The sequence below is a fragment of the Myotis daubentonii genome, chromosome 2 (genome assembly GCF_963259705.1).
Source record: "Myotis daubentonii chromosome 2, mMyoDau2.1, whole genome shotgun sequence".
Classification (NCBI taxonomy): Eukaryota; Metazoa; Chordata; class Mammalia; order Chiroptera; family Vespertilionidae; genus Myotis; species Myotis daubentonii.
This window is the reverse complement of record NC_081841.1, coordinates 163,280,176-163,297,453: the sequence shown is the minus strand read 5'-3', so window position 1 is coordinate 163,297,453 and position 17,278 is coordinate 163,280,176. Positions and strand designations below refer to the sequence as shown.

The 17,278-nt window shown below is 34.8% G+C and overlaps 1 protein-coding gene across 20 annotated transcripts in view; it reads left to right on the top strand.

The window, feature by feature from the left end:
• The window catches only part of MYCBP2 (MYC binding protein 2), a 300,050-nt gene that overhangs the window by 223,437 nt on the left and 59,335 nt on the right, over nt 1-17,278 (top strand). For 12 of the 20 annotated variants that reach the window (XR_009451352.1, XM_059684877.1, XM_059684883.1 and 9 more), the window contains 4 exons: nt 1,213-1,437; nt 2,292-2,424; nt 5,988-6,110; nt 9,238-9,417. Coding sequence is in view for 19 of the 20 variants with exons in the window: in XM_059684877.1 (XP_059540860.1) it covers nt 1,213-1,437; nt 2,292-2,424; nt 5,988-6,110; nt 9,238-9,417 (661 nt within the window). In the remaining variant the exon portion in view is untranslated. The remainder of the gene's footprint in view (nt 1-1,212; nt 1,438-2,291; nt 2,425-5,987; nt 6,111-9,237; nt 9,418-17,278) is intronic. The other 8 variants (XM_059684892.1, XM_059684884.1, XM_059684886.1 and 5 more) reach the window with 3 other exon arrangements.

The window sequence follows — 17,278 nt, the reverse complement described above, 5'->3', positions numbered from 1 at the left end:
CCATACAAGTCCAGACCAGACACCAAACCCGAAACCCGAACCTAGGTATGTGCCCTGACTAGGAATGGAACCTGCAACTTTTTGGTGTATGGGATGATGCTCTAACCAACTGAGCCACCCAGCCAGGGCTACTAAATATTAATTTTAACTTCATGTTTGAGTAAGTATCTCATTATGATAATCTTTTACTGACTTTCTATATAGAGCAATTTGTAGAGTGCATATTACTGTATTTAAGATTGTAGTTTAAATCTTTTTTAAAGAAGTAATGATGAAAATGGAAGAATTCTTGGTGTGGAACTTTGATTTACATTTAGTCGGGAGAACAAAACATATGGGAAGGTTGTTATTCCTCTTCATTGCATTTACATAAGGAACAATTCATCACAGCACAGTCAACAGAAAATTTAGGGCATGTTCTTTTCTTTCATTGTGGAAATGACTCTTTCATATCCAAATGCATTATATTTATGTAAAAATGTCTCTTTAATGTTAATCTGTCCTCTTTACTAAAAGTATAATTATTTTCTAAAAGTCCTCTTTACTAAAAGCATAATTAATAATGGCCTAATCTAGCCAGACATTTTAATTTATACTATATTAAGAAGTATGAGTAGCTAAAATCTTATAAACATTCTTATTTCATTCATAACTAGTAAATATTAACATGTAGGTATATTTTATGTACATTTCATCATTGTTATCTCTGTTTATAGCTAAATCTGCAGAGCCTTCGCACTTATTTTCTCTATTTTTAAATAATTATTACAGACAAAAATGGAAGGAAATGAATATTTAGGCTTTTTAACCCATACCAACATACAGTAATGCAGTAATAATGATTCAAAATTATTCAGCTATGGTTCACATAGTAAATTATTTTTGTTTCTCCTACTGTTAAATATTTTATTAAAAGAAAAATCAAGTACTATTATAGTTCTCAAATTGTGGTATGGTAGTCAAAAGTCTGGGGTTCATTAGCTGTTCTATATTTTCTTCAACTTTATTTTAATTATTATTTAGCATTGAAAAACTGAATGACTCTTTAATGGTAGTATTGACTAATACTTCAGTTATCTTTGTTTGTATCTTCTCTTTCTTAATTGACAGTACCTGCATTATAGAATTGTTGTGAAAGCTATTAATAAGAATATGTTGCAAGTGATAATAGATTGTATTTTGTTTATTTTCTTCTCCTATTCAAATTTTCAGGAACCTAAAACTAATACTGATGACTTTTTCAAAGACATAAACTCCTGCTGCCCACAGGAAGCAACAATGCAAGAACAAGATATGCCGTTCTTGCGAGGAGGTCCGGGCATGTACAAGGTAGTAAAGACGGGACCTTCCGGCCACAACATCAGAAGCTGCCCTAACCTTAGAGGTATCCCAATTGGAATGTTAGTTCTGGGAAACAAAGTCAAAGCAGTGGGAGAGGTATGGATTCTTGTAGCTTCATGACTTTAAGATATTCATTTTTAATGTAATACAACCAAAGCATCTCTTTTTTCCAAAGGTTGCCATTTCTATCCCAGGTTTTTTAATGCTAATGTTATTTATCTTTATTTGTATTGGAAATACTAATGTAATTTTTCTGTGCTTTTCTAACAATTTTGTTCTCATAATTATCCTTGTGAAACAATATTTATATTAACAAAATGATGTGTCTGTATATATAAGTGTTTGGTATTACATATATCTTTTTATTATTATAAATGTACTATACTGTCATGGATTAACAGCACTTTAAAATATTTGCTATGGATCAGTATGGAGATGTGACATATATATATAAGAGGTTTCAGTTCTTTGTTCCCATTCATGTGTCTTACTGAAGTCCTGAGCAAATAAAATTACCATTTCATCAACTGTGGCATTTGCTTCAGATGATGAGCTTGAAGATGTAGTGTGTCATGCTATTTCTTAGTGTCAGAGTCATTTTCAAGTTGCATTATAGGCACTACCAACCTAAATAATGGAGTATGTTGTGTTATGACATTTTAGGTGTCTAAAAAAAGAGCCATGTATTTTTGGATAACATTTAAAATTATTTAGGGATTATCCTTGTGCCTTAAAAATTATTTTAACAAGTCATAATTAAGCAGTATTTTACATAACTTTTATTGATTTTTGTCTTACCTTGGGCAGTGGTTTTAATTTCAGAAACTAATTTCATGGTAGATATTCATTGGAATGATTACACTATTCAAACTCTTAAACTTTTGCTGCTTTTCAGCCTGAATGCCCTGAAAGAATCAAGCCAATCAATCATGCTTTTTGTTATGTGCTAGGTAACCAATTCTGAAGGTACATGGGTGCAGCTGGATAAGAACAGCATGGTAGAGTTCTGTGAGAGTGATGAAGGAGAGGCATGGTCCTTAGCTAGAGACAGAGGCGGAAACCAGTACCTCCGACATGAAGATGGCAAGTTGGCTTACATTTGTGATTTATTCTGATTAACCTTTGAAAGCAGAAGTTTAAAGTGTATTTCTTTTATCATAAAGAGCTTTTCACGTGTTTATTTTTTTTAAATATATTTTATTGATTTTTTACAGAGAGGAAGGGAGAGGGAGAGAGAGTTAGAAACATCGATGAGAGAGAAACATCGATCAGCTGCCTTCTGCACACTCCCTACTGGGGATGTGCCCACAACCAAGGTACATGCCCTTGACCGGAATCGAACCTGGGGACCCTTGAGTCCGCAGGCTGATGCTCTACCCACTGAGCCAAACCAGTTAGGGCTCGCGTGTTTATTTTCTTTTTTTTAAGTAAAAGCAAAGCTAAGCGTAATAAAATCTTGCAATTGTTAATATTTATTTGTAAAATACATGGGTACTAAATGCATGCACATCAAAGAAGAGAATTAAAAGAAAATGTAGAACATATGAATCCATCTCTGTAAGAAATGCTTTTCATTAATATGAATTTGTGAGATCATTCTTCTGTGCCAGTCCAGAACTGAATTTACTCTTCCTACCACTAAATGGAAGTTTGGTTCTCAAACCATCAATCATAGCACTTCTCCCAGACAGTTTCATTTGATTGAATTTTGTCTCAGGAAAAAAACATTGAATAAATGCAAAGCATCTTCTGGGGGTTTCTTATTTTGTTGTTAGAGTTTCAACTTGAAACTTCATTTACCTTTTTCAACAGTGATCTCATTTAATAAAATATTTTCCATTTTGTCTCCCTTTCTATTCACATGGTGGAAAAACTTGTTCTTCAGAGTTCAGCCCACACTGATCTGACAGAGTCAAGAATTCCCTCAGTGTTCCTAAAGAACTATATTCACAACTGAAGCAAAACTGATACTATATTGAAGTTAATTTTTACTTCTGCATACCCAGATTGTTCTTATGGACAGGCGCAGAGTTTTTTGCTCACTAAGTTTATAACTTTAAGTTGAGTCACAAAAATATTATTAAGGACATCAAAATAAATGGGCAAATTAAGCATATACTTTTCTACCAAATCCCAAAAATATAGAATAATGTCAGATAGATAATACTATATGCTTTTTTTATCTAAGAAAGAATAAGCTTGAAATATTCATTATCTAAGAAGCAATATGGCCATAAATATAAATTCAAAAAAGTTTTGAAACCTGCTTGAATGATAGAGTACATTTAGATGTATTAGAATTATAAATAAAACATTTCCCCTTTTTTCCACAATAAGCCTTTGAGATAGGTTATATAATCTTCATTTTACTGGTAAGGAAACTAAAACTCATAAAATTTAAAATTACTTGCCTATGGTTATACAACTGGATAGATGGCAGATATAAGACTTGAGCCAGAATCTTCATTTCTTTTTCAAAATCTGTGCTCATTGCACCATACCTACTGTATCAGTAATTCATTGAACGCAGGGAGAGGTCAATGGGGAAAAAAAGGGACATATGTAATACTTTAAACAATAAAGAATTTAAGTAAAAAATAATAATTCATTGAACATTATTTGGGAACCTACTCCCTTGTCTTTACAGATAAATTTTTCTTAGAGATGATGTGGTCATAAAATGTTGACATGGTAGAACTATTTTGAAAAAGAAAAAGTCTCCATTTGATGTAAATCTTACATTTTACAAAATGACCTCATTTATAACATACTACATATTACACTATATTAACTACATATTCATAAATTCTCAAAGATTTTCATTTTATAGGCATATTCAGATATAAATTAAAATACCTGAAGTGAGAGCAGATTTATGTAGGATATAGTTAAATAATATGAGAATGGTTTAAGTGACTAGCAAAGGGTCTTTGCTAGCTTAATAGTCATTTTACCTGGCCATATAGTTTAATATGTAAGAGAGGACTCTGGAGCTGGACTGCCAGGGCACAGACGCCAACTCTACAACTTTTCTAGTTATGAGACCTCAGCCAGTTTATCTAATAGCTCTGTGCCTCAGTTTCCTCATTTACAAAATGAAGATACTTTGTGAGTTTGATATGAAAGACAAATGAACAAATAACAATCACTTAATGCTTTGCTCTTTATCTATACATATAGTCATAATGTGAGTCTTAATATTTTTTTACATACACGCTGAGGTAAAAAGGAAAGAAATGATAAGAAGTTAGTGCTTTAAAACCACTAAGATTATTTGATACAGTATCCAAATAGTCTGCTCATTGGTATTAGTATGTAGCTATTTAATATGGAAATAAGAGGACTTGGCATTATAGTAATTTATTTCTATAAAGTAGTATGAGCAAAACAAAGGCTTTCCTCTTTGTAAAAATTCTTTATTGGTCTTTGGTATCCATAGTTAAAACCTAGTAAGCAAAGTTACTGCTATGGTCAAAACAGCTTACACTTGGTGCCAGACCATTTTGAGTCTACAGGGTGAAAGCGATGCTATCTTTTCCATTCAGATGACTGTTCATGAGTGTTTTCCAGAAAAAATATTCCACTGCTGAAATATCTTATACTAAAGAGCATTGCCTAAGGGAAGTGCTATGATTGGTTTATTGAAAAAAGTCTAAAAATGCTGGTAAAGGGTAGATTGTACACTACCATAGTTACAGCGGAATTCTGATTTACTCCACCATGTTCTTCTAGTTCTGTTTTCTATTTAAAGGGATGTTGACTTTTAAAAAATAAATTTAAAACTTTTTATTATTTATAAAGTTATTTTTAAAGAAGTACTTTTCCTTTTTACCTTTCATTCAACAGTTTTTATTTTTTGCTTTTTTTTAGCTGGCATTATATCACTTTAATTAAGATATTAGTGTTTTTAGTATTATATCAGTTAGAATTTTATATCCACTAGATTGTTAATAGAGGATTAATTTAGCTTACCAATTTTATGTTGTATTGTTGCAATTGGTAAACTAGGTAAAATATTTGCCATTTCTTTCTTGAAATAAGAATTCTGATACATTTGTTGACTTCAGGATGCATTAATAAGTCTGAGTACATGTCTTGGCTTATTATCTTTTTATTTAGGGGAAGCTATCTTTATATAATAAGTAAAAATAAGTTAAAATTTAAATTTTTGCATTCAAAACTTAAAATATTTCACAAGTGAAAATTTCTTTTGGTACCATATACTTAGACATTTTGAAGATGTTTTTCCTGTTTGAATAAAAATATACAAAATATTTTGATTTCTGGTTATAGGACATCTATTTTTCTTTTGTAAAATGCCCTTGTTTAAATTTGTTATAAATATGAGTTTCTGGTCCAGAAATATTAGTGTACTACATTCAGTGATGTATTTCTACCACAATAAAAGTAAATTGGCTCCATAAGAGAATATCCCATTTATAGATTTTACTGTGTATTTAATAAATGAAAACAAAGATTTGTCATGTACTTTGTCAGTAACCTAATTGGTAAACTTATTATCAAATCTAAATGTGAGGTATTTATAAATCTGACTATCATAAACATTTTCTTGAATTATCTCTTTGTTCTTTGAATAGGGGATAACACATAAAAAACTAATTTTATAGCTTTGCCTTTTATTGTAGAACAAGTTCTTCTGGATCAAAATTCTCAAACTCCTCCTCCAAGCCCTTTCTCAGTACAAGCGTTTAATAAAGGGGCAAGTTGCAGTGCCCAAGGATTTGATTATGGACTTGGAAATAATAAAGGTAGGTTTTTAAAAGTAGTCTTTGACATACCTTATTTTAATATTTTTATTACCTTCTCTTGTATGCATTTTAATTATTCTTGACCTACAAAACTTCATTAAAGTTTGTTCCTAGAAAACTAAGAGCCAAATGTTTACAAAGATGTTTCTTTAGTATTTGTGTTTTTGTCAGTTTTAGTTTAAGTTGATAATTAAGTTTACTTATTTGTTACTATTTTAGAGACACTCATTTTGAACTTGCATCATAAAGATTTTGTGTCACTATAGTCAAAGAATTCTAATTATTAGGAGTAATGTTAATAAGCAAAAAAGAACTTTCTAAAATGATCCACTTAAAATAAAAACATTTTAAGTAATATTTTTAAATAATATTGTATATCAGTTTTATTAAATTTGTGGGGTTTTGAATGTCTAACCAAGTTATCTTAGTTCATTTACAATTGCATTACATTATATCTTTGGGTTTGGTATATATAATGAACCCTAAGCCATCTATAATAATCTATAATAGTAAAAGCATAATGTACTAATTAGACTGGACAGCCGAAAGACCTTCCGGGCATCATTCCAGATGACCTTCTGGACGAAGCTGCGGTGGCAGGGGCCGAGGCAGAGGCAGCCGCCACAGTGGGCGGGGGCCAAGGCAGAGTGGTTAGGGGCAATAAGGCAGGCATGCAGAGTGGTTAGGGGCGATCAGGCAGGCAGGCAGAGGGTTTAGGAGCAATTGGACAGGCAGGCAGAGTGGTTAGGGGCGATCAGGCAGGTAGGCAGGCCAGCAGTTAGGAGCCAGTGGTCCTGGATTGTGAGAGGGTGCAGGCCAGGCTGAGGGACCTCCCCCCGCCCCCCCCCCCGCCCCCCGTGCACTAATTTCATGCATCGGACCTCTAGTATGGATATAAAATGTATGTAACTTTTTGGGCTGCATGAATGGAAAAGAGCAGCACCATGGACAGTTGAAACAATAGTTATTTTGAAACTAGAAGCCCGATGCATGAAATTCGTGCAAGGGGCTCGGCCCTCGCAGCCCTTGCTGCCTCAGCCCTCACAGCCCTGGCTTTATCCTTAAGGTTGTCCAGACGTTCGTCCGGAAGTTCGTCTGGACAGTCGTTCTGCTCTTTGTTCTAATTAGCATATTAGCTTTTTATTATTTTGAAATAATTTATACCTGAATTTTAATCAAAATTTCATTTGTATGTAAATTCAGACACGTTCATGTTCTTTCCTATGAACCTGACTCCTGCAAAATTAGCCATATAGTCAACAGGTAGCATTCAGTTGGATGATAGGTAAGAGGGAGAATAATTCATGGAAATAATTTTAATTTAAAGTGTTATTTAAACTAATTCTCCTGATGATTTCAAGAAATAAATAGTTTCGTTATTCCTTTCTTACAGAGCAAGTAAAACAATGAGTCTATGAAAAATAAAATTACCTCAATGTAGAGGAAATATTCAATTTAAAATAAAGCCACTTCATATATTATTTTCCACAGAATATTTTTATGAAGGAAGCCTAACCACAAGATTTCTTTTTGGTTTGGCTCTCCCTGCTCTGTTGTGCTGATCTCTCCTACAGGTTTGCATACCATATGCTTACTCATTTCTGGTAGTTCAGATTTCAACTAACTTTAGCTAGATCTTCATATTTAAGTAGGGTAAATTCTTGGTGGTGTTTTCTTTATGTCCCTTTCTAACTTTGTCAATCCTTAAGTTAAAATCTCGACGCTTACTTACCACTACTATACTTCTATAGTAATCTGTTTTAAAGCCATGTTTAGTTCAATTTGTATGTTTTCAGTCTCTAAAATGTCTAAATTGTACTGGTGGCTATCACTTTAAAATCAGTATTTAAAATGTAATTTATAGGGCATCCATAAAAATCAACTTTTAAGAGATACAAACATTGCCGACAACATGTGTTATTAATAAAAATGATATGTTACTTTTTAGAAATGTGATTTGCTAATATGGCTCAAAAATAGCATGTAATTATTAATAGGCTTTTAAAGTATTTAGGTGAAGCAAAGAAATATGAAGAACTTTAATCTGAATAAATATTTAACATTTATTATCATACCTTTAATAATAGTTCCCATTTTATTTAACTCAAACTATTCAAGATCAAGAAATTATTTTTCTTTATAAAATTCATCATAATCTTTAAAATCCTTTTTTAACCTACAGCATTAATTTTTTAAAAAAAGTAAAAATGTACAGGTTGTGTGCACAGCTCTTTCCATATAAATCTATTCCTGTTGGTGCTTCATTTGAAATGTTCATTCATGAGGTTTATTATACATAAGGAATGTGGCTCTGAGAGGTGCTGTTTTCCAGTTGTGCCTATGTCTGGGAATATTTTTTTCTCTTTAACATCATTTAAACTATTTTTTATATATTCTCATAAATGAGAAACTATTATCTATCCAGTTATATTACTTCATATATTTTAAAATGTTCTTCTGTTATTTTCCTTTATATTTAAGTTTAAGGGAAAATGTCAGAATTCATATTTGAGATACTATTCTAATAAATTAGATACCTCATATTCCTTTTTATCTTATTGCCATAGATTTTTATATTACTCATTAAAGCAAAAGAGATCATGCTTTTCAAAATGTATAACTTCTTCAACATTAACTTTTAAAAATGAAAATTTTAACTATAATATAAATATATTACTAAGTTAATAACATATACTTTGCCACCCTTGAATTCCACATTTAAAAAAAACAAAACCTCATCTTATTTGCTTATTTTTTGCATGAAGTGTACTGTGTATAAGGTAGGGTGATATTTAGTTATTGTCAGGTACTACATACAAGACATTTAGATCTTCACTTATTCTCACATGATGTTCAGTGTATCATAGGTTCTTCATAGACTTGGTATTCTCACATGCTGCTGCTAGATGGTGTATATGAATTTAAATCGATTTGGGCTATTATAATAGATTTTCTGGGGTACTTCCAATAGTAAAACAACATGAAACTTTTGGTCCCTAATTTCAGGGTAATGATCACCAACTTCCACGTATTTCTGAATTGGCATAGTTTTATTTAGTGTTTGACTATCTGAATGTCATAAAACACGGCTTACTTTGCCATTTTGGGTGTTAATAACAAGTTGTAGTTTTGACTGTTTTGCCCACTGCAGGTGACCAACTGAGTGCCATATTGAATTCAATTCAGTCACGGCCCCATCTCCCAGCTCCTTCCATCTTTGATCAAGCTGCAAAACCTCCCTCTTCCCTAGTCCACAGCCCATTTGTGTTCGGACAGCCCCTTTCCTTCCAGCAGCCTCAGCTTCAGAGTAAGTCTGTCAGTCTTACCTGCCTCATTAAGCTATTGCTGAAGCTTTGTTTTGAGTTGTTTACCAGTTACTAATTATTTATCAACTCAACAGATTGGTTTTACTTAATGAGGACTGTTGTTCCTTCCCACATTTTTTAAGCATTTAAGCTATTCTGAGCTAAGACATTCTGCAGCTAAGAAATTTGTTTTTAATCACACTTTTTTAAGTGTAGTTATTAAAATATGACTTACACTTTCTAATTCCTGTATTTGCAAATATGTACTATAAAACATGTTAGAAAAAACATATTTAATTTAAAATTTTATTTTATAATATGCATGACTATGCTAAGCACCAGTTATAGGGATAATGTTCTTTGTTTTCTGTTGGATTTTTGTTACTTAGAGATTCCCCAAGAGAATAAACCTATTTCACAATTCCAGTAGGTGGAGGAGAGAATGTACTGGGCAGGTTTGTTTCATTTAAGTGAATTTGTTGCTCATAAAAATGTATAGCAATTTAGGTTTCCACATTTTTTCAAATTGGTTTTTCTTCCCTTGCTTTTTATTTTTTTGCTGCTGTTCTCATTCTTAACACATTAAACTGATCATTTGATTCCAGTTCAGCCTCCTAGGATTACTCTAGCCTTTCATCCATGATAATACCTCACACCAATATGGAAAATAAACCCCAAAAAATTACACTTAACTGAGTGTCCCTTTATCTTAATGACCTCCTGATGCTTCCACATAAACTTCTCTAAGTTCCTTACAATATGACAGTATGCTCTTCTTAGCCTTCAGTTCACATGTTGGCTATATAGTATATAAATACACTCACTGAGTGAGGTAGTTTATGAAAGTCTTAGCTTACACAACCAATATTTGGATTCAAATGCATGACCTCTTTGCTTTAATAAACTACATCCACACTGATGTCTAAGTTATTTTTCTACAAAATTACTTTGATAACTGTTATTAGGATTACTTAAGATAATGCTAGTTCATTTAGTTTTTATTAGGAACCAGGGTAGTATGTATATAGTTAGCAAATGATGGTATTCACTGTGATATAATTATCTAACTAAGGTAAAACACATGCAAGATTATAAACTTCTAGATTTGTGCTATATATTAGGTAAGTTCAACTAATGAAGTTAGTTTAGAAATATAAGCAGTATCAATTTAGCTAATCATCTCTATATATGACATTCACTTGAGTATCTCTTAAAAGAATTTTGAGGAAATACAATAGTGTCACATGTATGAAATAGTGTTTTTTCTTTCTTGACAAGCATTATTGAAGGATAAAGAGGAGTAAAGACTTAATTAGTTTATTCATTTTATGGAGCAATAGACTTTTTTATTTAGATGTATTCAGGTTGCAGGAAGTTTTAAAGGTAAGAAAAAGGGGAAAAAAAACAAAGGAAAATAAGTCATAATCAGAAAACTCATATTATATGTATAAAGTTTTAAACAGAAATTACTCTGATAATGTCTTGGTGACAACAGGCAGGAGAACCAAGAATAAGGAGCTGTTCTATCTAAAGTAGGGGTAGGAAACCCTTTTTTCCCCCAAAGACCATTGGATATTTATGTCATTTGCGGGCCATACAAAATTATCAACTTAAAAATTAGCCTGCTATATTTGGTCAAACATTTAATTAATTCACTCCTAATGGCTTGGCAGGAGCAGTCCAAATTATTTTGTAAGTTTTTTGCGGCCCATGGGTCGGATGTTTCCCACCCCTGATCTAAAGGGTCATTACAAGTCTCCTCAAACACAAGTGTAATACTATTTTTATTTTAACAAGTTATTTAATGAAATATTTCAAAATGAACTATAAAGACTAAGGTAAATCAGATTTGTCTCTTCGAAAGGATAAGTTTCCTGCCGGCATGTGTCAATATAATTTTATGCATATTGTGTCTAAGTGTTATCAATACCCCCACTTCCTTTGCCACCGTCTTGGGATAAATTTGAAATTGTTGCCTAGAAATGTCTCACCAATTTTCTGAATCATTACTTGCCTGTACTGTAACAGGAATTACTTAGATCTTTTTATATACCTCTTATTCTCAGCAGCATTTCACTGAAGTTTGACTTCCAAATTCCAGAAACCAGAAGGTTTAATCTTTAGCATAACTAAAAAAAGGCCATGGAATCCAAAAATAGTTTTTAATATTTTGGAAATAAATTCGAATTGTATTCATCATATCTTATTAGGAAAATTAAATGTGGCAGAGTGCCCATTATTAGGACTACCTGAGTAAGTTATCCTTTCCTGAACTTCACTGCCATCCATTCCACCAGCATTTCATCTTGCTTTAGAAGGTGGATTACGTATACTCCCTTTACTAGTTAGTAAAATGAGAATCACTTTTGTCTTATACTTTTGTGATACTAAAATAAAACGTATAGAAAATCATATTGTTAATTTTTGCTAGTATGGATCATCACCACTGTGTATTAAACACTGTACTTAAGCACTCTAATGCATCCTCATTTGAGATAATGTCTCCATTTTACAGATAAGGAAACAAGCTTAGAGAAGATAAATGATTTGCTATAGAAACAGTCATAGTAAGATGGTATATCTAGAACATGAGGTAGTTCTACTAACTACAAAGGCCGTGTTTTTAAATATTCAACTTTGCCTACTGATGATTAATACAAAATCTATTCATATACATAATTTCTGCTTACATTTAGTTCTAGCATCTAGAGCAGTGGTTCTCATCCTTCCTAATGCCGCAACCCTTTAATACAGTTTCTCATATTGTGGTGACCCCCAATTTCATTGTTATAAATTGAACATAATTAAAGCATAGTGATTAATCACAAAAACAATATGTAATTATATATGTATTTTCCAATGGTCTTAGGCGACCCCTGTGAAAGGATCGTTCGACCTCCCAAAGGGGTCATGACCCACAGGTTGAGAACCACTGATCTAGAGTATTAGCCTTAGATTGGTTATTTTCCCCTTTATAGTTTAACTAGGGGCCTGGTGCACGAAATTCGTGCACTGGGTGTGTGGGGGGGGAGTGTCCCTCAGCCCAGCCTGCCCCCTCTCACATACTGGGAGCCCTCAGACGTTGACCCCCATCACCCTCCAATCGCAGGATCGGCCCCTTGCCCAGGCCTGACGCCTCTGGCCTAGGCGTCCAGCCCAGGCAGCGGGGACCTGCAGTGGCAGCGGGGTGGGGGGGGGAGAGGGGGGGGTGCCGCGATCGCGCGGGCTCCGCCCCTGCCCCTGCCCCTGCAGGATGCCTCTGGCTGAGGCGTCCGGCCAGGGTAGCGGGGACCCGCAGCTGCAGCGGCCCCAAGATCGTGGGCTTCGCTTTAGGCCCAGGCAAGGGGCCCCTAGCTCCCGGGACTGCCAGCTTCAACCGTGCCCAGCTCCCATCGCTGGCTCCACCCCTACTTCCTGCTATCACTGGCCAGGGCGGCAAAGGCACCTGATTCTCTGATCATGGCTGGGGGGCAGGGCAAAGGCGGCCCCAGGGCCGCCTTTGCCCTGCCCCCCAGCTCTTAGCTCCCCCCTGGGTTTCCGATCACTGTCAGTGGCAGGGGGCTTCTTCCTGCTTTCCCTTTCGCCTCCCTGCATTGTGACTACATATGCAAATTAACCGCCATCTTGTTGGCAGTTAACTGCCAATCTTAGATGGCAGTTAATTTGCATATAGCCCGATTAGCCAATGAAAAGGGTATCGTCGTACGCCAATTACCATTTTTCTCTTTTATTAGTATTGATTCTAAGAATGTAGCTTGGTTTGAAAGGAAAAGATTTCCAAAATGTCATAACTCAAGTTCCCAGCTAAGTAGATGAGCTCTACAGAGATACACATGAACTACCCCCATGTCAACTTTATCTAACATTTCTATGAGCATTCTTATTAGTAACTAGAGGCCCGGTGCATGAAATTTGTGCACTGGGCGGGGGGTTGGGGGGGGGGAGGTGTCCCACAGCCCAGCCTGCACCTTCTCCAATCTGGGACTCCTCGGGGGATATCCAACTGCCAGTTTAGGGATCGGGCCTAAACTGACAGTCAAACATCACTCTCACAATCCAGGACTGCTGGCTCCCAACTGCTCGCCTGCCTGCCTGCCTGATTGCCCCTAACCACTCCCCTGCCAGCCTGATCAATGCCTAACTGCTCCCCTGCCATCCCATTCGCCCCCAACTGCCCTCCCCTGCCAGCCCAATTGCCCCCAACTGCCCTGCCATGCTGGCCCAGTCACCCTCAACTACCCTCCCCTGCCAGCCCAGTCGCCCCCAACTGCCCTCCCCTGCCGGCCCAGTCGCCCCCAACTGCCTTCCCCTGCCAGCCCGGTCGCCCCTAATTGCCCTCCCCTGCAGGCCTGGTCCTCCCCAACTGCCCTCCCCTGCTGACCTGGTCGCCCCCATCTTTGAGGGCATGGCAGTCAATTAGTATATTCCCTCCTTATTGGCTGTGGGCGCCGCCATCTTTGTGACGGCATGAGAGTCAATTAGCTTATTCTCTTTTTATTAGATAGGATTCTTTAGGATGTGTTTTTTCTGAAGCATAATTTTTTTCACTAATCTCTGCAATTTGAAATAATATGGCAAATTAATTTGTTGATTTTTTTAATTAGCAAAATTATTTTCTTATAAATGTACACATATCTGTATATATAAACAAGTTACTTCACCAGTTATTCTAGTGAAATAGAATAATTTCAGAAATGAAAGTTATAAATTTTCCTTGTCTTACCATGCATGAGAGAGAAAGAAGTATGTTCTATAATTTACTTTTTTATTTCAAAATTATTTGTGTAGTTTTTAGACCTAGTAAGCAAATCGGCAATAAGATTCTAGTGGACTGAGATAGAGAATGACATCTGTACCTGCTCTCTTAAGATTTACTCTACAGGGAAAAGAAAACAAAGTGAAACTAGGAGAGATGATGTGACGTCTGGAGATGTTTTTGTCTTACTTGTTTTTTAATGGAAAAAAATAATATCAAGATTGTTTTCTAAGGAGAATGATCCCATAGAGAGAGTGAGAAATTGATGATGCAGGAGACAGGAGAATTGCTTGAACAATATGCTTGCATAGGAGAGAGGATGAAATCTAGCGCACGGTGGGATGGTCGGCTAAGTAGGAGCACACGTCGTTCATCTGTCATAACAGGAGAGAAGGAAGGAGGTACAGCGTTAGGAGCTTGAGGATGTTCTTCTGTGGTTTTTTTGTTTGTTTGTTTGTTTGTTTGTTTGTTTGTTTCAGTAAAAAAGGAAGCTGGCAACATCCCAGAGTTAACATGTGGAGAGTATGTTGGTAGTTTGAGGAAAGAAGAAAAGGTATGAAATAGAAATGGCAAACACATTTCAAACATTTACCATATAACAGACACCATTTTAACCACTTGGTATGAATCAGCTCATTTGATCATGCTAGAAAACGTGCTTCAGTTGAGAAACTTAATGCATTTGTAGCTGAGAGTGTTCATGCCCTAGTGGCAGCATTTTAAACTAGGGAGAATGGGGCCATTGTAAATGGTCTTATAAGCCATACTTAGTAGATTAGATTTTATCCTCTAAGTATAGGAAATAAGAGGGAGGGAGCAGAGGAGGGAAATATGTAGTTCCACAGAATTTTAAACAAAAGAGTGACAGGATCAGTTTTACATTTATGCAAGAACTGAAAATATTATGAAAAAGATCCTGGAGAAAGGGTGAAAGTTAGAGGCAGGAAGTCCAGAGAAAAGCTGAGTAGGGATTTTAAACTAAGTAAATTACAGTGGGAATGTAAAGGAAGAAACAAGTTTAGAAAATTTAGGCTATAAAATGCACAGGGCATGCTAATCACAGTTGGGGGAGCCAGTCTAGAAGGAAGTCAGTTTTCTTGTTTTTGTTTTGAAAGATAAAATTCTTACCTAATATCATTAACAGAATAAAAAGTAGATCTTAAGAAAAAAATTAGGTCATTTGGGTAATTTAGCTCCAGTAAACTGTAATATAATTTGAATATGAAAAGCATATTTGGGAAAAACATATTTGGCATTTTCATAACAAATTGCTGACTGATAAGTTGTAAATACACCATCAAATTATTTCTATGTACATTTAGAGTAAAAATGAATCATTAAAGCATTTTCATGATTTGCAATTAATTTAATTTAGAAAGCTTTTTTTTTTTCAATCCTCACCCAAAGACATTTTTTTTCATTGATTCCAGAGAGAGAAAAAAGGGGGAGAGGGAGAGAGAGAAACATTGATGTGAAAGAGAAACATCAATTGACTGCCTCATGCACCCTAATTGGGGATAGAATCTGCAACCTGGCTTTGTGCTCTGACCGGGAATCGAACCTATGATCCTTTGGTGTGAGGGACAATGTTCTAACCACTGAGATACATCAGCCATGACTAGAAAACAGTTCTCAAAGAATTTAAATTCTACTTTCATATTAGGTCTTACTTATTTCTCACTTTTCTCTAAAACTTCTACACTGTAGTATATCTCATTGCTTAGACTTAGCAAAATTAAAACTATATATTGTTACAGCTTTATTGAAATTTAAATGTATATAATTTGATGAGTTTGAACATATGCATACACCATGATACCATCACCAAAGTCAACTAAATATTTATCTTTTTAAATGAGACTTTTCATCACTTATCATTAGGGAATGACTTTCTTCTCCCTTTCCCTTCAGTTTATTTAAGGAATATGTCATATGATGGCATAAATAATTGCTAGTGTTCAAGGTGCACAAAAAGTCATCTAGCTCTTATTTTGGAGATACAAGAATTCTCAGTGACTTGCCCAAAGTTATACAGTTAACTGGTAACTGGAAAACCTAAGACTTAAATAAGAGAGACTTAACTCCAGTAATTTTGTTTTTCCAATTACATCTCAATTACCTTACATAAACTGTAAAAATTGGAAAAGCCAAGAGGTCATTTCCTCTAACCTTCTTATTTGTACCTTAAATCCCTTGGCAACATCCCCGATAAACTACTAGATGGGAAAGTCACACTGCCACAGGCTGCTCTGGTTGTCTGCTCTCAATTTGATAGAGAATATGGAAGCAAAGTCCTGTCCCCTGCCTCCCAACAACAATGAAAGAATGGAACATGCTTCTAATTTATCTGTGGTTCATCCTTTTCCTGGGTTCGAGGCAGTGTCTGGTTCTTGCTTTTTTATTCTTTCTACAAACAAGTATTTTATCCTGAAAGCCTTTTAGTTTTGTTTGCAATTTTAGCTGTCTTTGTGCTACATACATGTTGTATCCTTCTGAAGGCAGGACATGGTTATGGTTATTGTTAATCACCTGAACAAACACGTCTTGTTTCTCTGCTGTATAAAAACTATTTTTTCCTTTGCAACTAATAAGCCATTTGGGGAAACCAGATTTTTCTTTTTGTGTGTCTCCAGTCACTGTTCAAGGAGCAATCTTTAATCTTTTGTTGGAATTTTTTGAAATATTCTAAGGCCTAGGATATATATCATATTTTGCTCCGAATTTTTCTATCTCATCCACCACAAACTCTGAAATGATATGCTTTTCCTTAATGTTATATCTCTTAATCATATTTACTAGGGATTTACTATGTAATCAGTAATATGTTACCTATGTTTTATCCAAGTACAGTTACATCTAGAAGTCATTTAGAGACACATCATGTTTGAGGGTTAGCCATCTTACATATTTTCATTCCTCTTCCTTTCAGCATTCGTATCATGTGGGTTACTGTTATTTTCTAATGAAAAGCTTATTTCTGTTTTATCCTTATTTGGAAATTTTGTTCTATCTTTCATTCTTTTATTATTCATTTAGTATACTAACATTTATGTAAATAATTTTTAGTTCCTATTCCACTTCTTAGGTTCCTTTATCATTCACATAAT